At 38.7% G+C, this 25,000-nt stretch overlaps 1 protein-coding gene across 3 annotated transcripts in view; it reads right to left on the reverse strand.

Annotated features, from left to right (window-relative positions):
- LOC130238284 (myosin-16-like) overlaps window positions 1-25,000 on the reverse strand; it is a 44,441-nt gene that overhangs the window by 17,614 nt on the left and 1,827 nt on the right. Inside the window, exons 2-8 of one of the 3 annotated variants that reach the window (XM_056469241.1) lie at window positions 20,835-20,987; window positions 13,373-13,426; window positions 13,125-13,277; window positions 12,408-12,512; window positions 10,646-10,732; window positions 10,183-10,328; window positions 7,317-7,407 (exon numbers count right to left, since the gene is read on the reverse strand). In XM_056469241.1, the coding sequence (XP_056325216.1) occupies window positions 7,317-7,407; window positions 10,183-10,328; window positions 10,646-10,732; window positions 12,408-12,512; window positions 13,125-13,277; window positions 13,373-13,426; window positions 20,835-20,987 (789 nt within the window). Of the gene's footprint in view, window positions 1-7,316; window positions 7,408-10,182; window positions 10,329-10,645; window positions 10,733-12,407; window positions 12,513-13,124; window positions 13,278-13,372; window positions 13,427-18,220; window positions 18,358-20,834; window positions 20,988-25,000 lie in introns of those variants that run through there. The other 2 variants (XM_056469242.1, XM_056469243.1) reach the window with 2 other exon arrangements.

A 25,000-nucleotide genomic window follows, 5' to 3' on the forward strand; every position in this document is an offset into this window, starting at 1 on the left:
TACTATGGTAACACAACAACTACAGTAATTGATCTGTTGTGGTGATTCTACAGTTGCTGTGGTAACAACTATAGTAATTGTTTTGTTGTGGTGATTCTACAGTTGCTATGGAAACACAACAACTACAGTAATTGATCTGTTGTGGTGATTCCACAGTTGCTATGGTTACAACTATAGTAATTGTTTTGTTGTGGTGATTCTACAGTTGCTATGGAAACACAACAACTACAGTAATTGTTTGTTGTGGTGATTCTACAGTTGCTATGATAAGACAACAACTAGAGTAACTGTTATGTTGTGGTGATTCCACAGTTGCTATGGTAACAAATATAGTATTTTTTTGTTGTGGTCATTCTACAGTTGCTATGGAAACACAACAACTATAGTAATGGATCTGCTGTAATGATTCTACAGTTGCTATGGTAACACAACAACTACAGCAATTGGTATGTTGCAGTGATTCCACAGTTGCTATGGTAACAACTACAGTAATTGATTTGTTGTGGTGATTCTACAGTCGCTATGGTAACAACAACTATAATTGATATTTGGGGTGATTCTACAGTTACTGTGTTATCAGCAACGAATGTAATTGATTGTTGTGGTGATTCTACAGTCGCCATGGTAACAGCAACTATAGCAATTGATTGTTGTGGTGATTCTACAGTTGCTATGGTAACTCTACAACTATAGTAATTGTTCTGTTGTGGCAGTTCTGCAGTTGCTATGGTAACACAACAACTATAGTAATGTAAACAAATGAGCTAATAATGCGTTTTCTACAACTATAGGCTATATTATTCCACAACACACCACAGTTTACTGTAGTAAAAACATTGCTATGTATCAGTTAATGTAATGTAAAGTATAGTTAATGCTACAGTATGCTGGAGCATTCATTAACACAGAATAGTTTAGGAATCTATAATGTTATATGTAAATTTAAAAAATATCTTCATAGGACATGATCTTTACTTCATATGATAATGCTTTTTGGCATTAAAAAATCAACAATTTTGACCCATGCAATGCAGTTTTGGTATTTCCACAAATAAATCCATGCAACATCAGAAAATTGAGCATCTCCAGTAAACATATCCTGAGTCAAGAATGTAGAAATGCACTGAGGAAGAAAACCTATGATGTTTTAAATCTGAGTGAGAGGGAAGAACAGGAGACGTGAAGCGCTGACAGACACTGAGTGGGAAAACTGATGGATTCATCATCTCCCAGACTCCAGGCACATTACTGCATTTATAACTCTACATCTGACTGCTGATCTCCATACTGTCATGAGGAGGAAGTCTCTGTGAGAGAATCGCTGGAGGACAATCACACACTCATACAACATCCTCAGATCTATTACAGAGATATTCACAACCTGGAGGCCTGAGACACACACACACACACACACACACACACACACACACACACACACACACACACTACTGAAAGACAGAAGAAACTCACATGCCAGCGGAGGACTTCAGCGGAGAGAACAGCCATGAACACACAGCAGCAGAGCAAACACAGACTGACACACACACACACACACCTCTGAAGACTGAGAGAAATCCACACCCCCTTCACACTGACACACACACAACCGCATGCACAAAAAACATACACACACGCATACACATACTCACTGACACACACTCTGAAGAGAGCACACACATACGCACAAGGATACACACACACAAACTGACAGATCGCACGCACAAGCAGCCACACATGCACACACACACACACACACACACACACAAACACCCAATCTGAGAGAGCACACACACAAAAATACCCATGCACAAACACACTCACAGAGAGTGCACACACATGCCACCACACAAACACACACACACACACACACACACACACACACACGCATACCTTCACCATCACAACTGAGTGCCTCAAATTAACCCTAAAACCAACCCAAGTGTAGTGATAATAAAACCAAACTCTCAAGAAAAGCAACCGCAAATCTCTCGGTGGCTCTGTGGTGAACTCAACAAAACCCCACTAACATAAATCAGAGAGCGTCACGATGTGCACACACTATAACTGTGTTTTCAAGGGTCTTTTGTCACGTCTTCACTTGGACAAGTCCCCACACGTCATGTGTTCAACATCATACACACATTTAAACAATTGATTACAGCGTTTGCCAAAGCCAGTGTTGAGTAAATCTGTTCTCTTCTACACACTGACTGACTGTTTTGTTATTACTTTTAGTGCTTTAAACAGTTAATTAAGTCTGAATTTACATAATTATCTTGCGAGAGTATATACAAACATGCACATCCATATAGTATATACATTTATAGAAATGCGTATTTAATGCTTATATGATAAACTACTCTATAATAGAATTATAAGTCTATCTAAATATATAGTATATGAAGAATATAAATAGTATACACTTTATTTTTAAAGTTTATATTATGTATACGTAGCATTTTGTACAACATAAAACTATCTAAATGCATGCACATATATGGTGTACAGTCTTTTATTATGTATGCATCTAGTCACGATAAATCCTTACACACTGCAAAAGCTTCTTTTTCTTTTAGATATTTTTGTGTTGAAATAATGAGTCAAAATTAGGTGATTTTTCCTTTAAAAAGCTATTTTAAACTGCTTATTTTAGGGGAAACTCCCTTTATTTTGACTCATTATTTCTGAAAGCAAGACAATATTTTGTGCTCATCTAGAAAATGCTTCTTGATTGAAATTTGTTGATTGAGTAATTTATAGTAAATACTGTAGTGTTTTTGAATCATACTAAAGTAAAGCACTTGAACTCATCTGTTGTGGTGATTCTGCAGTTGCTATGGTAACACAACAACTGCAGTTATTGATCTGTTGCTGTGATTCTACAGTTGCTATGGTAACACAACAACTACAGGAATTTATCTGTTGTGGTGATTCTACAGTTACTATGGTAACACAACAACTACAGGAACTGATCTGTTGTGCTGATTCTACAGTTACTATGGTAACACAACAACTACAGGAACTGATCTGTTGTGCTGATTCTACAGTTACTATGGTAACACAACAACTATTGATCTGTTGTGGTGATTCCACAGTTGCTGTGGTAACAACTATAGTAATTGTTTTGTTGTGGTGATTCTACAGTTGCTATGGAAACACAACAACTACAGTAATTGATCTGTTGTGGTGATTCTACAGTTGCTATGGTAACACAACAACTACAGTAATTGGTATGTTGTGGTGATTCCACAGTTGCTATGGTTACAACTATAGTAATTGTTTGTTGTGGTGATTCTACAGTTGCTATGGTAACAAATATAGTATTTTTTTGTTGTGGTCATTCTATAGTTGCTATGGAAACACAACAACTATAGTAATGGATCTGCTGTAATGATTCTACAGTTGCTATGGTAACACAACAACTACAGCAATTGGAATGTTGTGGTGATTCCACAGTTGCTATGGTAACAACTACAGTAATCGATTTGTTGTGGTGATTCTACAGTCGCTATGGTAACAACAACTATAATTGATATTTGGGGTGATTCTACAGTTACTGTGGTATCAGCAACGAATGTAATTGATTGTTGTGGTGATTCTACAGTCGCTATGGTAACAGCAACTATAGCAATTGATTGTTGTGGTGATTCTACAGTTGCTATGGTAACTCTACAACTATAGTAATTGATCTGTTGTGGCAGTTGTGCAGTTGCTATGGTAACACAACAACTATAGTAATGTAAACAAATGAGCTAATAATGCAGTTTTCTACATCTATAGGCTATAGATATTATTTACAAGACAATATTTTGTGCTCATCTAGAAAATACTTGTTGATTGAAGTATTTTCAGATATTTGGACTAGAAACAAGACACAAAATATATTTAACTGAAGATAAAAAAGAATCATTATGGAAACTGACTAATAAAGCTGGACTGTTTGATTGACTGTATCCACATGCCATTGGGCAAACACAACATGCTCATCATGCTGTTACTTGTGTTTGACTGACGTGCATTATTAAATCAGAAATCTGGCCATCTGACTAGCAGTCAACATTTCACCTGCGCAGACTAACAGCGGCTCCTCTGAGTTTGTCTGCACCTGCGCTGTAATTAATGTGCAGACGGACTCATAAAGCTGGCTTTGGGTGATCCGCTGAATGTGAAAACATGTCCGCCCTCACCAACACACAGATCAGTTTTCAGCATCGCTATCAAGACAAAGAGCGTCTGTGTTTTCTGAACACACTCCAGTGGAGAAGCTGTCTGCTGTCTCGTCCATCTACAACCTCTCGGAGAAGCTTAGGAAAAATACAATCTGGATTTACATTACAGGTTTGATTAATTTTCCATATAAAATATGTAAGACTTGAGATACCACAAATACTTTGATGTGTTTGACAATTCAAATATGAGCTGAAAACACAGAGACGATCGGCTCCACAACACACCAGGTGGGAATGCAGGAAAACTAGCTCCCCTCCTTTCCTCCATTTACATTTGAAACATCTCCCGAAACACCCCTTGGTCACTCAGCCCCTTTTCACTCTACTCACACTGAATGGTCATTTTAAAATATGAATGTTCTATAATAATCTAAGTCACTTCATCTGTCATGTTTGATATCATTTGAAATGTCTCCGTGTGACTGGTACGATGGTCTCATTCCCTCAGAAATAGACAATCACAATAATAGATATATAACTTCAGGTCTCTGTTGAACCACTGTGAAGGGTCTGCCTTTCCTACAGGCAGAAACTCAACACAGCCCTTTCCTCAAGGAGATTCGTGGATTGAATACCTAAGGGAAAGTTTTTAAATGTTCAGTGTGATTCTGTTATCCAGATCAGCCCGTAGCGTGGATCTTCATTTTCCACTCTATGTGTATTTAGGGGTCAGGTCTGCATCTTTTAATCTTGGATCTATCTTTGATCATCTGATGTCTTGTATTGATCGTTTATGAATTGACTGAATGAATTGGCATAATACACATTTAGCTGACTAATAAACTGTTCTGTTTTGAATTATTCCAACAGAGTTCGTGTTATTATCTCTAGTAGATTACATTAAGTCCATAACACCACAAGCCACTGTACATGTTAGTAACGGACTTAAACACAGTAGAAAGAGCAACGTGGCATGATATACGATGTTCTCTCCGACTAACACATTGGCATTAATTCATGTATATTTAGACTGTAAAAGCTTATCTAAGGGGATAGCGGTTAATCGCCTCTGTTTAGTGAACAAGACTGACATGCTTGTGTTTAAGAGATTGTATACTCGGCTGGTAAAAGACTCAGAATGTTGTAGGAATCCGAATGATCGAGAATAATATACAATAACGAATCGAAGAGAATATTTAATCACAATCTAAAATAATATTAAAGAAAACAAAATAATCTGATCAATGTTTTATAAATGGAGTCAGATAAAATGAGGATAAACATATTAATGGTCTAAACCACCTCATACTAAAACTGGAGTCAGAAATGGGTTAAGTTTAGAGTAAATCAACATTGTGCACTGGAAAGACCAAACATGCAGTGAACCTTCGTCCACCAGTAGACTGACTGGACCTTACAAATACATTTACAAAACATTAGTGTTCCCACACAAAACTTCACACTCCTGCACAAACCTTTACAATCCTGCAGAAAACTTCACACTCCTGCAAAAACCTTTACATTCCTGCAGAAAACTGTTCCATCATCAAAGTTTGAAATTGTTCCTCAAAACTTTGCATTCCTGATCAAAACTTGGCATCCTGTGGCTTTTGTGTTACATTACACACAAAACTTTAAATTGTACTACAAAACTTTGCATTCCCCACTAAACCCACAAACATACATCTAGGTGATTATGTAGGGAACTCAACTAAACATGCATCAAGGAGACTATAGTCAACTCAACAAAACATACATCAAATTGACTATGTAGTGAACTTGACAAAACCCCACTAACATACATGAAGGTGACTATGTAGTGAACTCAACAAAACATACATCAAATTGACTATGTGGCAAACTAGACAAAACCACACTAACATACATAAAGGTGGCTATGTAGTGAACTCAAGAAAACAAACATCAAGTTGACTTTGTAGTGAACTTGACAAAACCCCACTAACATACATCAAGGTGACTATATTAGATAACGCAACTAAACATGCATCAAGGTGGCAACACATTGAACTTGACAAAACTACACTAACATACATCAAGGTGACTATCTAGTGAACTCAACAAAACATACATCAAGTTGACTATGCAGTGAACTTGACAAAACTACACTAACATACATCAAGGTGACTATGTAGTAAATTCAACAAAACATACATCAAGTTAACTATGTAGTGAACTTGAAAAAACTTCACTAATATACATCAAGGTGACTATATAGATAACTCAACAAAACATACATCAAGTTGACTATGTAGTGAGCTTGACAAAACCCCACTAACATACATAAAGGTGGCTATGTAGTGACCTCAAGAAAACAAACATCAAATTGACTATGTAGTGAACTTAACAAAACATCTGTCAAGGTGACTACTGTTTGTAGTGAACGCAACAAAACACACATCTAATTTACCAGGTAGTGAACTCAACCATTATGATGGCAGAATTTTCCTTCTTGTGTGAACTTTCCCTTTGAGAAACTAATGTTTGCTCACAGAACTTTCACATTTTACAAGAAGATGAACTAAAGAATCTCCCGGGTTATTCAGCACTTCATTCTCCCACAAATAACACACATTTCTCAAAACATGTTTGCATTCCTGGGACACTCTGTGTTCCCTCAGCTGAATGATCCACTCAGAATCCTGGGTTTGACATGGATCCTGACAGAGGTTAAACTAACATCACTCTTCAACAGCTTTAACATGCCTCCAACATGATCTGGAGCTCAATATATCACTCACTCCAGAGCCCTACACAGTGCACTTAAAGCAGATCCTGCCTACAGACATACGCAGATATTCAACAGCTCAATATATGATGATAATGAACTACACAAATAGTCAATAACTAATAAAAATAATCTTGTTTTTGCGTTGGCATCAGATCATTCTGCTCACCTCATTGTCAGATTATTTAGCTTGCTTCAAGGAAAATCTCACTTCATTTTGACTCATCGCTTTTCGAAAACAAGACGATATTTTACTTGAAAATGCTTCATAATTTGAGAATTTTGAGATATTTGGCCTAGAAACATGAGCGAATCTCTAAGTACAGCATGTTTTGCAGTGTGTTGAGTGTGTTCAGTGTCCTCCAGCGCTCTCAGACAGGTATATACAGTAAGCGTCTCACCTGCAGCTCTTTGCTTTTCTTCTGCAGGTTTGCGTTCAGCAGCTCCTCGGCCTCCAGAAGGCTGCTGGTGTTGTTTATTTCTACATCTTTCCTGACAGGAGACAGACGGAGAAACTGACATCATTTACAGCCCTCCTCTACAGTCAATTCAACTCATATCTCATGTCTTGTGTGTCAAAGCAGCTTAACACAGTCGAGTTCAGTGTAATGATGTAAATGTCACAGCTGAAAGCCTGAACACTGAAGAGCAGCTCACCCGTAAACATCACCCGTGTCTCTGCTTATTAAACGTGCCAGTCAATCATCCAGCGGGAGAATTTATTACATGTATTAAACCGTATGCTGTTGTTATTTTAAATGATTTATGGGTGAAAAATGACCCAGGCAGAATTTTAACAGCAGAAAAAGAAAGCTTACCTTGAGTTTTGGTGACTATTTTAAATAAAATGACTGCAAAATTTGGAAAAAATGAATAAATTTTTATATTTTCATGAAGAATCTGCTGCTTATTATTATGGATCGAGCACCAACGCTGTGTAGGCCCTATTGGAAATGCTCTGTTTCTGCTTCTTCTCCGGATTGCATCACATTTTTGAGGGTGTAAACATGCTCGAAAACTCATGAAACTTCGCACACGCACCAAAGTGGGGAAAATTTACATTGGTTATAGGTTTCAGAAGTGGGCGTGGCAAAATGACTCAACAGCGCCACCTATGCACTTTTGGCCCCCGAGCGACGTTTCACGCACACGTATGAAAACTGGCACACATCAAACATGCCAAAACCTACAAAAAAGTCTCTTGGAGCGAAATCTCAAACCCAACAGGAAGTTTCTGTGTATCGCCATGGAGGAGGAAGCACTTATAACTCAGCCACACAATGTCTGATCTGCCTGAAAATTCACAGGTTCGATGAGATTCCTCTCCTGAAGACATCTACATGCCAATATTGAGTCACAGTCACAGCGCCAAACGCTGACAGAGGGAAGTTTGGCATAAACCAGTGTTTTTTCCAGGTTTTTCAGCTTAAATTATTATTCATTATTAATGAATGAATGAAAGAAGATATTTTAAAGAAAGCTGAAAACTGGTAACCATTGACTTCATTAGCAGGAAGAACAAATACTAGAGGTCAAGTCATAGAAGTCAATGGTTACCAGTTTCCAACATGTTTAACAGAAGAAATAATAAAGGATTTAAACAAATGTAGGGAGAGTAAATGATGATAAAATGTCAGGTTTTTTTAACTATATATATATATATATATATATATATATATATATATATATATATATATATATATATATATATATATATATATATATATATATATATATATATATAATCTATGCTAGCTAGTCTAACCAATGTAAGTATAAAAATAAAAGTGCCTCAGAAGTCCAGTGCATATTGAGCATTTCTGATTTATTTCCTGGAGTGTCTGTTTTTGACCTTTTATCATTAAATAAAGGAGAAAGAAATGATAAGAACGGCATATTTATGACAATCTCCTGTTCTTGTTCATCCTATCAAGACCTCGGTGAAACAGCTGCTTTTGTTTTCTCCAGAATATTCAGTGTTTTGCAGATTAGCAGGCCTAAACATGAAGCTCTGAGCACATTCAGAATCATCTTATAGAGGAGAACACATCTGCTTTCCTGATAAACCTCCATTTCTCAGCTCAGCTCAGAGTTTCATCTGTACAGGCTTCATCAGCCATTTCACTGGAAAAATGCTTTCGTGTTTTGGAAAAATGAGTTTTAGTCTTGTTTCTAGTCCAAATATCCACACTTTCTTAAATCAAGGAGCATGTTTGAGAAAAGTAAAACATATCGTCGTGTTTTCAGAGATTTTCCTGTTAAAATTCTCATTTCTGAAAACAAGACCACATCTTTTATTTGTCTTGAAATTCTTCCTGATTTAGGAATTTTTTGATATTTGTACTAGAAACAAGACAAAAATCCTAACTGCATCTTTATAAATACAATAATGACTGACTGATTCATATTTATAAATCATCTATAATGTGTTCTGAACATGTGCATTAACAAAATGTAAGTATTACTAGTAAGTATTTATAACACTGTTATACATGTTGCTCTAACAGTCTTTACAATACAGTATAAGGTTTGTTTTGTCTTTATTAATACATTTATAGAATTGTAATGACTAATTATAAATAATTCTAAACAGAGTTGTTTTATTATATACCGGCAGTTTTTATTATTAGAAACAAGACAAAAACTGTAAGAAAAGTATTTTTTGCAATGTTAACCAAAAACTGCTACCCTAATAAGCAGCAGTGTAATACTTCACTGAGCTAAAAGCTTAGTTAATGCATTATTACAGTAATAATGAGAATTGTACCTTATAATAAAGTCTGGCCAATCTTTTTTTTTGCAGTGCACATCACGCTTTTCATGAAATCCCGCTAGTTATATTATCTAACTGCAATGGCAGATGATTTGGTTTATTTCTAGCAATAATCTTCTTAATTCATTAATTTATTTCTCATAAACTGCTGCAAAAAATGTTCTTGTCCTGTTTCTAGTTCTAAACATATTATAATCAAAATATTAACATATTTAATAATCATATTTTTAAATATTATATAAAAAGAGGTAAGGAAAATAAACTTGTTTTTGCTCTGAAATAAGTTCATTTTCTTTCCCCCTTTGTCAGATTATTTAGTTTGCTTTAAATAAAAACTCTCTTCATTTTGACTCATTATTTCTGAAAACAACACTATATGTTCTGCTTGTCTAGTAAATGCTTGTTGGTTTAGGAATGTTTAGATATTTGGACTAGAAACAGGACAGAAGCTGTAAGTAAGCAAGCATTATTCTGCAGTGAGTGTTTTATTTGACCTCTTGATCATGTCCTCCAGACTGCTCCGCATGCGGCTCATCTCCGGCAGGTTTTCCGTGTTTTTCTTGGTTTCTCCGTTCGGCCTCCGTCTGCTTCTCTCCCAGTCCGTCCTCTGTCTCCTCTCCTGCTCCAGCGCAAACTCCAGCTACACACACACACACACACACACACACACACACACACACACACACACACACACACACACACACACACACACACACACACACACACACACACACACACACACACGATTATTTTGCACAAGAGTAAAAGAGAAGATGTCAACCCTGTTTTTTTTTTAAAGGCACAATAATCTGAGAATGGGGTAAATATAGTTTTCACTTTGGTATAAAATATTTCTGCTGATGTAAATCTAGACATTAGGACTCCTGTTGGTCTGTGTTTGGTGTAAGGAGTTGAATGACAGTAAGCTGTTGATCAGTAACTGATGATCATACGCACGTCCTCGGCCTGCAGCTGGAGCTGGGCTTTCTCTCTGGTCAGCAGGTTCACCTTCTCCTCTTCACACTGCAGATCCTCAATGGCCTGCTGCACAAATACAGTAGACAACACAGTAAAGCAGAGTAAAGTACAGTAAATAACAGTAAAGTAGAAGAGTACAGTACAGTAGAGCACAGCAAAACACAGAAGAGCAGAGTAAAGCAGAGTAAAGCAGAGTAAAGTACAGTAAAGTACAATAAAGTCCAGTAGAGCAAAGTACAGCAAAGCACAGTATAGTACAGTAAAGTACAGTAAAGCAGAGTAAAGTAAAGCACAGTACAGTACAGTAGAACAAAGTAAAGCACAGTAAAGTACAGTACAGTACAGTATAGTACAGTACAGCATAGTACACTACAGATGGAGAATGAAGATCTCAGACGTCTGAAAGCTCCTCAGAGCAGCTCAATCCCAGCGGCAGTAAATCACACACACACATCAGCTGCTACTGTTCACATCTGCTGCACGCACACACACACACACACACACACACACACACACACACACACACACACACACACACACACACACGCACACGCACACGCACACACACATGCACACACACACACACGCACACACACACGCACACACACACGTACACACACACACACGCACACACACGCACACACACGCACACACTTCTGCAGCGTCTGAGCTCAACTAAACTCAAACTGGCCTAATGGACTGGGCTTTAGTAGATCAGAAATGCAGAAATCCTCCATTTAAAGGCTCAGAGTAAATCAGCAAGACAACGTAAACAACAATAACAAATCTGAGAAATGAAGACGCAACTATTAGAAAAACATTGCCATCACAAGAGCAAAACAGTAAATACAAGACATCACTGCAACGGCAGGACTACTGCACTCACTGAAACACAGTCTCACTTACAAGACACGAAATTCCAGAGTTACATTTACAAGGACATCTTCTGCACACTCGGACACATGACTGCAGAGTTTTGCAGAGGATAAACACACACTTCTGGAGCTTTCGAGCTGAACTATTCATTCATTCATTCATTCATTTTTTCTTTGGCTTAATCCCTTTATTAATCAGGGGTTTCCACAGCGGAATGAACCTCCAACTTATCCAGCACATGTTTTATGCAGGGGACGCTCTTCCAGCCTGGAAAACAGCCACACACACACACACACACACACACTCATACACTGCGGCCAATGTAGTTCATCAATTCCCCTATGGCGCATGTGTTTGGACTGTGGGGGAAACCGGAGCACCCGGAGGAAACCCACACCAACACGGGGAGAACATGCAAACTCCACACAGAAACACACACTGACCCAGCCGGGACTCAAAGAACTGCTGCCCATAGAACTGCCGCTCACTGGATATTTCCTCTTTGTCGGACCATTCTCTGTAAACCCTAGAGATGGTTGTGCGTGAAAATCCCAGTAGATCAGCAGTTTCTGAAATACTCAGAGCAGCCCGTCTGGCAGCAACAACCATGCCACGTTCAGCGTCTCTTAAATCCCCTTTCTTCCCCATTCTGATGCTCACTTTGACCTGCAGCAGATCGTCTTGACCATGTCTACATGCCTAAATGCAGTGAGCTGCTGCCATGTGATTGGCTGATTAGACATTTGTGTTAATGAGCAGTTGGACAGGTGTACCTAATAAAGTGGCCGGTGAGTGAATGTCATTGCAATCTGTGGGAGCATTTACAGTTACATTTACACACCATGTGAATTTCTGAGCCTCTCACCTGTCCGAGCTCCAGCAGTTTCTGCTTCTCTGTCTGCAGTTTCAGCAGCAGCTCGTTCTTCTGCTCCAGATCCTCCGAGAGTTTCTTCAGCGCCGCGTCTGAGGACTGAACACACTACATCAGTCTGAGCAACACATTTACAGTCACAGTTATTTATAACTCTTTCTCAAATATTCCCCAGATGCTGTTTCTCAGATTGAGGAGTTTCTCACAGTATTTCCTCTAATATTTGTTCTTCTGGAGAAAGTCTTATTTGTTTTATTTCAGCTAGAATAAAAGCAGTTTTTAATAGTTTTAAAGCCATATTAAGCTCAATATTATTAGCCCCCTTCAGCAATATTAGTGTTGGATTGTCTCCAGAATAAACCATCATTATACAATGACTTGCCTAATTACCCTAACTTTACCCTAATTACCCTAGTGAAGCCTTTAAATGTCACTTTAAACTGAATACGAGTCACATATGTGTGTGTGTGTGTGTGTGTGTGTGTGTGTGTGTGTGTGTGTGTGTGTAGTGTATGTATATGTGTGTGCGCTGTAATTACAAGGCAGAAATACACTAACAAACACACAGACTGAGCGCACGTTTCTCAACATCTCTGCTGCTTTACTAAAAACCTACTAGAGTTCAACAGGTGAGATTCATCGTTATTAAATACATTCAGACGATGAATGTATGTGACAAGTGTGTGTGTGTGCTTGTGTGTTCAATGGTACCTGCCGCTGGTTCTCCACGAAGGTGTGTGTGTTCTCCAGCTCCTCCAGGTCTCTGCGCAGCTCACAGCACTCAGACTCCAGTCTCTGTCTCTGGGAGAGAAGCTGAGCTGAGGAGCCTTCAGAATCCTCCAGACGCTCCTGCAGCACACAAACCTGCACGCGCACACACACACACACACACACATCAGAAGAACACGCATACATGCATGAGGAGAACATACACACACAGACACGAGGAGGACACACACCTGCAGCTGCAGACGCTCACACCGCTGCTCAGCCTGCTGGAGGCTCTGCTGCTCCTGACAAACAGAGGAGAACACACACACACACATAAACATGAGGAGAACACACACACACATACACTGAGGAGAACACACACACACATACACTGAGGAGAACACACACACACATACACTGAGGAGAACACACACACACACATACACTGAGGAGAACACACACACACATACACTGAGGAGAACACACACACACATACACTGAGGAGAACACACACACACATACACTGAGGAGAACACACACATGAGAACACACACACACACACACACACACACACACACGGCAACACTCTGCACCTAGCAACTGCATAGCAACTGACTAAAATACACTCAAGATGCTTAAACACCTTATGGCAACACCTTGGCAACACACTGCACCTAGCAACTGCACAGCAACAGACTAAAATAAATCCAAGATGCCTTAATATCTGCTTAGCAACTCCTTAGAAAGACTGCACCAAGCAACAGCATAGCAACTGACTAAAATACATTCAGAATGCTTTAACAGCTGCTAAGCAACTCCTTAGCAACACTCTGCACCTAGCAACAGCATAGCAACAGACTAAAATACATTCAGAATCATTTAACAACTACTTAGCAACTCCTTAGCAACACTGCACCTAGCAACTGCATAGCAACTGACTAAAATACTTTCAGGATGCTTCAACAGCCACATAGCAACGCCTTGGCGACACTCTTCACCTAGCAACTGCATAGCAACTGACTAAAATAAACTAAATATGCTTTAACCTCTGCGTAGCTACACCATGGCAACAGCTTAATACCTAGCAACTGCATAGCAACTGACCGAAATACATTTAGAATGCTTTTACAACTGCTTAGCAACTCCTTAGCAACGCTCTGCACCTAGCAACAGCACTGAAACTGACTAAAATACACTCAAAATTCTTAAATACCAAATGGCAACACCTCTGCAACACTCTGCACCTAGCAACAGACTAAAACACATTCAGAATCATTTAACAACTACTTAGCAACTCCTTAGCAACACTCCGAACCTAGCAACTGCATAGCAACTGACTAAAATCCATTCAAGATGCTTTAACAACTACTTGGCAACACTTTAGCAACACTGTGCACCTAGCAACTGAAAATGCACTCAGGATGCTTCAACACCACATAGCAACACCTCGGCGACACTCTGCACTTACAGCAACTGCATAGCAACTGACTATAACATACTCAGGAACCTCGAGAACCAGAGAAAAGTAGGAGAGCAGGGATATGAAGAGGAAGGAGAAAAGGAAAACAGCAGAAAACACAGACCCGTATCCAGCAGACGAGACGATCTTCCTTCAAACAGGAGGATCATTTATCAAACTAGTCCCGACAGGACATCAAGAGCTCTGCTGGAAGTGTCTAGATGAGTGCATCGAGCTGGAAACACGTTAATATGAGGGTGTTGCATAGAAGCCCAACCGTCCAATGGCATGAGCTTGAGGGTTGAGTTACTGTTTGACTTACAAAAAACACTTAGATTAATGTACACTGCAAAAATATCCCTTAATGAACAGTTTCTGTGTTTAATACATGTGTTTATGCTGTGATTTGCATTATGGGATGTTGATCTCTGCTCTGTCCTGAAAATTCAACTCTACAGTTTAACAAAGTGACTTTTATTGACATTTTATATGTTATTTTAAACGACTAAGAAATAATATCTAGAGAAATGAGTCTGTAAAATAACAGAAGATGTGCTGCAGTTTATTACAAGGTTTCTGTAGAGTAATATACAACACCAACACACACAATAAAGCACTGCAGACTATCACACATGAGCAGAAAAGACACTTTTAAACTCTTTTCAAGGCTTAACGTTGTTGGAAGGAAGATCAAGATCCCATAATGCAATTCAGAAGCAGAAATAAACTGGAGAAAATAAAAACCTGAATCACTAAATATGAAAAGCTGCTAATTTATGATTATTTTTTACAATGATACCTCCCATTACTTTGTAAATAACAATGAAATTTACAAGCAATTTCTGAGTGAAAAGTAAATGCTAAGTAATTTTGAGATAAAACACATTTCACAGATGTCCCTGCAATCTATAATTACTGGTGTCTGCAAAGGCTCCGCTGTGATTTACACCTGGCGGATCGTAAAATACCAGACTTGAAAGAAAAAACAGGCTTAGTTTGAAGCAAGAGCCCCTGAGCACTATCCAGGAAATTTCATAGTTGGATTGAGCTCTTGTAACGCCTAGCAACCAATGACAGATCATTCTGAACTCCTTATTAACCATTTAATATCCTGGCAAACACTTTCAGCTACAGATCAATACATATCAATGTGTATTTTTTAGAAACCACATAACACCCAGACAACCATCGGCAACAACATCTCCAACCTTCACATTCAAACACTTTTATATTGCTAACTGACAACAAACAAGCAATCATAGCTTGTCATGTAACCATATCAATGATAACCACTCTGCACCTAGCAACTGCATAGCAACTGACTAAAAATCATTCAGGATGCTTCAATATCTGCATAGCAACACCCTGGCAACCACTTAATACCTAACAACTGCATAGCAACTGACTAACACTTAAGTTGCTTTATGAATCACATACCAACACTTTGGCAACACTCTACACCTAGCAACAGCATAGCAACTGACTAAAATACACTCAGTATGCTTTAGCCTCTGCATAGCTTGGCACCATGGCAACAACTTAATACCTAGCAACTGCCTAGCAACTGACTAAATTGAACACAGATCATTTAACAAAAACTTAGCAACTCCTTGGTATCACTCTACACCTAGAAAAGGCATAGCAACAGACTAAAATACACTCTGGATGCTTTAACCACAACATAGCAACACCTTGGTAACACTCTGCACCTAGCAACTGACTAAAATACACTCTGTATACATTAACGACCACAGAGCAATGCCTTGGAGACACTCTGCACCTAGCAAATGAATAGCAACTGACTAAAATACACTTAGAATGCTTTAACAACCACATAGCAACACCTTGGGAACACTCTGCACCTAGCAACTGCATAGCAACTGACTAAAATACACTTAGAAGGCTTTAACCGCAACATAGCAACACCTTGGGAACACTCTGCACCTAGCAGCTGCATAGCAACCAACTAAATACACCCAGAATGCTTCAACAGCCACATAGCAACACCTTGGGAACACTGTGCACCTAGTAACTGCATAGCAACTGACTAAAATACACTGAGCAAGCTTTAACAACCCCATAGCAACACCTTGGCGACACTACACCTAGCAACTGCATAGCAACTGACCAAAATACACTCAGGATACTTCAACAACCACATAGCAACACCTTGGGAACACTCTGCACCTAGTAACTGCATAGCAACTGACTAAAATACACTGAGGAAGCTTTAACAACCCCATAGCAACACCTTGGCGACACTACACCTAGCAACTGCATAGCAACTGACCAAAATACACTCAGGATACTTCAACAACCACATAGCAACACCTTGGCAACACTCTACACCTAACAACTGCATAGCAACTGACTAAAATAAACTCAGGATGCTTTACCACAACATAGTAACAACTTGGGAACACTCTGCACCTAGTAACTGCATAGCAACTGACTAAAATACACTCAGGATGCTTTACCACAACATAGTAACAACTTGGGAACACTCTGTACCTAGTAACTGCATAGCAACTGACTAAAATACACTCAGGATGCTTTAACAATCACATTGCACCACCTTGGTGACACTACACCAAGCAACTGCATAGCAACTGACTAAAATACACTCAGGATGCTTTAACAACCACGTAGCAACACCTTGGTGACACTACACCTAGCAACTGACTAAAATACACTCAAGATGCTTCAACAACTACATAGCAACACCTTGGCGACACTCTGCACCTAGCAACTGCATAGCAACTGACTAAAAACACTTAGGATGCCTCAACAGCCACATAGCAACACCTTGGCGACACTCTACACCTAGCAACTGCATAGCAACTCACTAAAATACACACAGGATGCTTTAACTGCAACATAGCAACACCTTGGGAAGACTGTGCACCTAGCAACTGCATAGCAACTGACTAAAATACACTCAGGATGCTTTAAACGCAACATAGCAACACATTGGGAACACTGTGCACCTAGCACCAGCATAGCAACTGACTAAAAACACGGATGCTTTAACAACCACATAGCACCACCTTGGCAACATTCTGCACCTAGCAACTGACTAAAAACACTTAGGATGCTTTAACTGCAACATAGCAACACCTTGGGAACACTGTGCACCTAGCAACTGACTAAAATACACTCAGGAACCAGAAAAACACAAACACTTAACAACAAATGGCACTAACTCTATAACAACCAAATCATTTAGGCTATCATATCAGTGCCATATTTAAAGGGACAGTTCACACACACACAAAATAATAATCTCCTCATTCTCCACTTAATCCAAACCCATTAGTGTTTCTTTCTTCTGTTGAACACAAACATATCCTAAACAGGAAGATATACTAAAGAAAAAAACAGCCATTGATCTCAATAGTATTTGTTTTCCTATTATTAAAACCAATGGTTACACGTTTTCAGCATTCTTCAAAATATCTCCTTTAGTGTTTTATAACAGAAAAATATAGGCTCTGGAACAGCTTGAGGAACAGCATGTCTTTAGGAGTTCATTTTTGAGTGAACTGTCCCTTTAAATGGCAGGAACATCCACCCAAACAAATAACTAAGCCTGAATTAAGCTCTGTTAATTAATGAATGAATTAATCCCGTGCTGTACCTGTATGAATGTGCTGGAGGTGAAACTGTCCCAGTCCAAATCCTCCTGTTCCTCAGAGAGAGAACGCAAGACTGACGAGACCTGACAAACACCATCCATCATCTCTCACACACACAGTGCAGTGTTTCCCTGCTCGTGTGTGTGTGTGTGTGTGTATGCAAGAACAGCTGGACTCCTCCTGTCCTTCACTATTCACTCAACAACACACAGAAAACTCACACACCGCCTCTTCCTATAGAGCTGTTAGTAATAAGCCTGCATACATTCATTATTTCATCTGCATTTAAAAATGAAGTAACTAAAAGGGCAGAGGGAATATTCTGCTTATGATGATGATGATGATGATGATGATGATGATGATGATGAAGATTAGAGAGAAATCTCTGAGAAGCGTCACAGGGAGTGATCTGTGGAGGCTTTAATTTGAAAAGAAAACCCCGCATGCCTACAGTCTGGAAAATGTCTGCGAGCGTCAGAAGAACAGAGCGATTATTGTAATGTGTTTGCTATTCTTCATTTTCTAGATGAATCGGCAGACAAAACAGTGTGTGTTCAGACACCCCACACCTCCATCTGCTGTACAGGTGAAGCGGGACGTTTACTGGCACACACGCGCTGATTAAATCTCCACAGGTGAGACTCAATACATGTGTGTGTTTATTCGCTGTGCACTGCATACTGTACGTGTGATTTACAGCCGAACACCCACTTCAGCTGACGTTCAGACTCAATCATGTCAACATTATACAGACGCTGACCTCTGACCTCTGACATCAACGCCCTCACAGTCTGGGTCAAACAGCAACATCCATTATACAGGCTGCTTCAGTCAAATTTAAGCTCTTTTTCAAGCACTTTCCAGATGCATCGTGTCAAAGAAGAGTAACACAGACGGAGTAAAATAAATGTGAGTTAAGCATTTTATCATCACGTCTGACTAGAGACAGAAACGGGTTCTGTGTATTCTGGAAATATAATTGCATAACAGTATTTCTAAATAGAGAGAAGGTTATTAAAGTAAAGACTAGATGATCAGAAAATGAAGCGTCTGCTAATGCAATCAGCTCTAATGCTCCTCTTTTCTGGAATAAATCTGCAAGACCTGGCAACACAAGCAGATCCTCCTCAAACACACACACACACACACACACACACACTCCTGCCTCTCCATCACAATAAAACCAGATCGGATTTCTCCAGTCTATTTCTACAGATAAAGCAGTCGGAGACAGTCTCAGCTGTCAGAGCACATTTGCTGAATTACTCAGTCTATGAAAGCATATTATTACGTGCTGTAAACCGTCGAGCAGCACTGTAATAAATAATAACCTTAATATGAAACAGCAGGACAGCACTGGAGTCCAGACGACTGAGAGAGCGGTGGAAATATGAGTATGGTGCAAATAAAAATGCAGGACTTTTTAGATGCATTAAAGTTGATTTTAAATATATATTTTAAAAGAAAAGCTCGTGCATTAAAGTGGAGAAATGCAAATGAGATGCATTTGTGGATGTGTATTGGGTAACAACATGTGAAATCATTTATCATGGATATTTTACATTAAACGCACGTGATTAAATCAGAAATAAAAAAAAACTTTAAATGCTCTCAGGTATTTAAACCCTATTGCATTATTACATTAAAAGCAACAAAAAATTATTAATTAATTATAATAAATGAATTCTTTAATTAAATAAATAAATATTTATTATAAATAATTAAATGAATAAATAAATGAATAAATAAATTATTTAATTAATTAATAAATGCATAAATAAATAAATAAATAAATAAATAATTTAATTAATTAATAAATGCATAAATAAATAAATAAATTAATTAATTAATTATAACTGATTAATTCATTTACTAATTATTATTTAATTAAGTTGTATTTATTTAATAAATGAAATGCAATTAATTAATTTTTTTTAATGTCATGACACAGATATAGATATTTGCATATTTTAAAATAGATTTACCACTAAATTTCAAATAAATAAAATGTGCATTAAATTACATATTTAAAAAAACATGCAATTTTATTTATTTATTTATTTATTTATTTATTTATTTATTTATGTATTTATTTATTATTATTATTTTTTTAAAAAATTATTTTATTTTATTTATTTATTTATTTTTTAAACAGGAAAAGATTAAAAGATAAACAGGCCTGACTCAGCATGAATGCTGTTTTTCAGCAGGTTCCTGCTTTGCAGAACATAAAAACATACAGACACCGTTAACATCTCATCCATCAACACATGAGAACAGCCCAAACAATCACCAAACATACCAAGTAAAGAGAAACAGGCTCATTTGGAGCCCAGAGTTTTATTTTAAATATGATTTTCACAATATATGATATGGCAACATTTCTAATTTAATTTAAAAGGAAATGCATGTGCATTTAAGAGCAAAACTGCACAAAAGCTGCATCTCACACCATGCACTCTGAGATGCATGAATATTCTGTAGTGTGAGGCATCAGTCATTCTATATCCATGTTATTTGTTTATTTGACATTTCTAAGTCTTGTGTGAAGCACTTTGGGCAACCTAACCTGCAGTCAAATGTGCAATATAAATAAGGAAGTTGAAGTAGACTCACAGCACGCATGCAGACGAATGCTTCATGCTTCTGCCTGCTCAGCTCAGTGTTCTCCTCCTCCAGCTGCTGCACGCGGCTCTGCAGACGATCACTCTGCTCCATCGCCTTCTTCAGCTCGTCTCGGTCCTTCATCTCTGTCTGCAGCGGATGAACCTGAAGAAGTAGAGAGAGAGAGAGAGAGTGTGTGTGTGTGTGTGTGTGTGTGTGTGTGTGTGTGTGGAGTCACGCGCACTCCTGGCCTACAATCCAGAGGAAAAACTTCAGGGCTGCTTTAGACTCTTATACGTCTGCTGAACACATCAGCTGTATTTTCTCAGCCCATACACTCATGCTTAGATACAGAAGTACACGTAGAGGTGTATTATTATTATTATTGACTGTCATTAAACAGTTCTCATAAAACAGGTGTAATAATGTGTGTGACAGTAGTGAATTAGAAAGATTTGATCAATCCAAAAAAATACTACAGTAACTTATAGTAAACACTGAAGTGTTTTTGAGCCATACTATTGTAAAGTACGTGTATTAGTCTATTGTGGTGATTCTACAGTTGCTATGGTAACACATCAACTGCAGTTATTGATCTGTTGCTGTGATTCTACAGTTGCTATGGTAACTGAACAACTACAGTAATTGATCTGTTGTGGTGACTCGGCAGTTGCTATGGTAACACATATTCTACAGTAATTGATCTGTTGTGGTGATTCTACAGTTGCTATGGTAACACATCAACTATAGTAACTGATCTGTTGTGGTGATTCTACAGTTGCTATGGTAACACATCAACTGCAGTTATTGATCTGTTGCTGTGATTCTACAGTTGCTATGGTAACACATCAACTACAGTAATTGATCTGTTGCTGTGATTATACAGTTGCTATGGTAACTCAACAACTACAGTAATTGATCTGTTGTGGTGACTCGGCAGTTGCTATGGTAACACATATTCTACAGTAATTGATATGTTGTGGTGATTCTACAGTTGCTATGGTAACACATCAACTATAGTAACTGATCTGTTGCTGTGATTCTACAGTTGCTATGGTAACACATCAACTACAGTAATTGATCTGTTGCTGTGATTATACAGTTGCTATGGTAACTCAACAACTACAGTAATTGATCTGTTGTGGTGACTCGGCAGTTGATATGGTAACACAACAACTATAGTAACTGATTTGTTACGGTGATTCTACAGTTGCTATGGTAACACATCAACTATAGTAATTCATCTGTTGTGCTGATTCTATAGTTGCTATGGTAACACAACTATAGTTATTGATCTGTTGTGCTGATTCTACAGTTGCTATGGTAACACAACAACTACAGTAATTAATCTGTTGTTGTGATTCTGCAGTTGCTATGGTGACATGACTAGTAGCTGATATGTTAATAAGTGATTACCACAGCAATTACAGAACCACCACACAACAGATTGATCAAGTACTTCCAAAACGCTGCAATATTTACTCTGAATTACTATAGTACTTCAGTCATATGGGCGCTCTATTCTTTAAGCTCAATCATCCTTCAATCATTCTCCGTTTAACAGGACTCAACATGTCAGCTTGGCATTGGCACCAGAGCATTGATGCTTTACTGGATGAAACAACAGATGTGAGCTCATTTACCAAAACATGCTCAAAATCTGTCTAAGAGATGCGGAGAGCTGAAGCTGCAGCCGGAGCGCATGTGGCCTCCGCCTGTCATCAGGAAAAACACTCCAGTCTGATCTCTGAAGGATCTGATGCATGTTTCTGGACATATTAATGAGGAGACCGCCCAATCAGAAGATCAAAGAGATTCCTCTACGCTTAGACGAGTGTGTGTCCTCAAACTGAACTCGACAGTTTATCTGTGTCGCTGTGTGTGTACGTGTGTGTGTGTGTTCATGTGTCTGTGTTTGTGCATGTGTCTTTGTGTGCGCATCTGCTTGTGTATTTGTGCCTGTGTGTGTGTATGACTGTATATTTGTGTGTGTGCATGTGTGTCTGTGTCTTTGTGTGTCTGTGTATATATATATATATATGTGTGTGTGTGTGTGTGTGTGTGTGTGTGTGTGTGTGTGTGTGTGTGTGTGTGTGTCTGTGGGTGTGCACATGGTGTCTGTGTGTGTATGTTCTCCAGAAAGACACAATGCTACAGGTTTGAGCTTGAGGAGGATAGTTTACACACAGCAAACACACACACACACGCACCCACACACACACACGAGCAGAACCGATAGATGAACACATCGTCATTATTAGTGATCAGCATTCAGCCTCAGTGTCTTTACCGCGGTAAACAGAGTTCCTCTGGCAGACGCTCACATTCCTGCTTCATACTCAATCACTCAAAGCAGATCTGGAGCGTGGCTACACACACACACACACACACACACACACATTAGTGCTCCTTCAGTGATTTTCACAACTGCACACACACAAATATGCTAACTAACCTCACATACACAGACGCAAATACACACACACACACACACACACACTTCCTCACAAACCTCACGTACACAGAGAAAACTCACACATGGTGATTTTCACATACACACAGAGGGATGTACACACACACACATGCAAATAAATATACACACATGCACAGAGGGATTTTCACATTCAAACACACGCAGATGCTGCAGAAACACAGACAAAGATGCACATACATAAATGCACACATACACACACATAAACAGCAATACGTACACACACGCACACACACACAGAGGGAATTACAAACACACAGATACACACAAACACACACATAGATGCAAATACATACCATACCACACACACACACACACACACACACACACATACACACACACACACACACACACACACACACACACATATGCGATAATTAATATGATTCATAAATTAAATAAAATTAACCTAAAATAAAAGCATATTTATATTGGATATATATAATAACAATAGCGGCGACACGGTGGCTCAGTGGCTAGCACTGTGGCCTCACTGTAAGAAAGTTGCTGGTTCGAGTCTCGGCTGGGTCAGTTGGCGTTTCTGTGTGGAGTTTGCATGTTCTCCCCGAACAAGATCCCATAATGCAATTCAGACGCAGAAATAAACGGGAGAAAATAAAAACCTGAATCAAAACACTTGAGAAAGCGCTCATTTACAAATGTTTTATAGTGTAGGAGTGAATGAGACATCGTTGCTCTCTTATTTCCATTTCTTGAACCCATGAAAGGACAGAAAATCATCAGAAATATCTGAAGTCCTCAGAGAGAGACAGATTTGTGTTCGGTTTAGTTCATAAAAATGGTGGATATTGAAGAATCCATATGTTTGTTGTTAAAATAGGCTTGTTATTGTAGACTGCACATTACGAGGTCTTTCACAATAGTCATCGCACTAGAAGCAGATGTTTCATGCGTGATTTACTGGACATGAAGTTTTGACATAACAGCAGATCAAAGCTGTTTCTGATGCATTTGTGCCGCAGATGCTTCGTAAGTTGAGTCCACTTACATGTTGGCAGGACAGAAGATGACCTAGATATAAACCAAAACAAGACTAAAGCTGCTATCACAACTCATCTGCAAAAAAGGTGGAGGAAACAGCATACAAAAATAAAAACATGCACACTAGCTCTCATTTATAATGCAGACAATACTATATAATATGCAACTGACTCCAGGTCATTGACTTAATAGACAATAATGCAGAGCTGAGGTGGTGAAGGGGCTGTTACTCATCATCAGGTGTGCATTATGGCCTAATAATTCAACACCCCGAAGTGCATTATTCAGTGAATCCCCATTGGCTCTGTGAAGTCTAGAAGGGATACAGCTGAGGATGCTCACATCACTATAGCAGCATCACCCTTGTGACGGTGTACAACAATAATTCATAGTTTTACATGACTGTGAGCGGTAGGTTTAGGGTTGAGGTAGACATTAATAAAATTCATTTTCCTTCGGCTTAGTCTCTTTATTAATCTAGGGTTTCCACAGTGGAATGAACCACCAACTATTCCAGCATATGTTTTACACAGTGGATGCCCTTCCAGCTGCAACCCAGTGCTCAGTGCCCAGTTCATCAGTTCCCCTATAGCGCATGTGTTTGGACTGAAGGGGAAACCGGAGCACCCGGAGGAAACCCACGCCAACACGGGGAGAACATGCAAACTCCACACAGAAACACCAG

This window comes from Danio aesculapii, chromosome 12 (genome assembly GCF_903798145.1).
Source record: "Danio aesculapii chromosome 12, fDanAes4.1, whole genome shotgun sequence".
In the NCBI taxonomy this organism is placed as follows: Eukaryota; Metazoa; Chordata; class Actinopteri; order Cypriniformes; family Danionidae; genus Danio; species Danio aesculapii.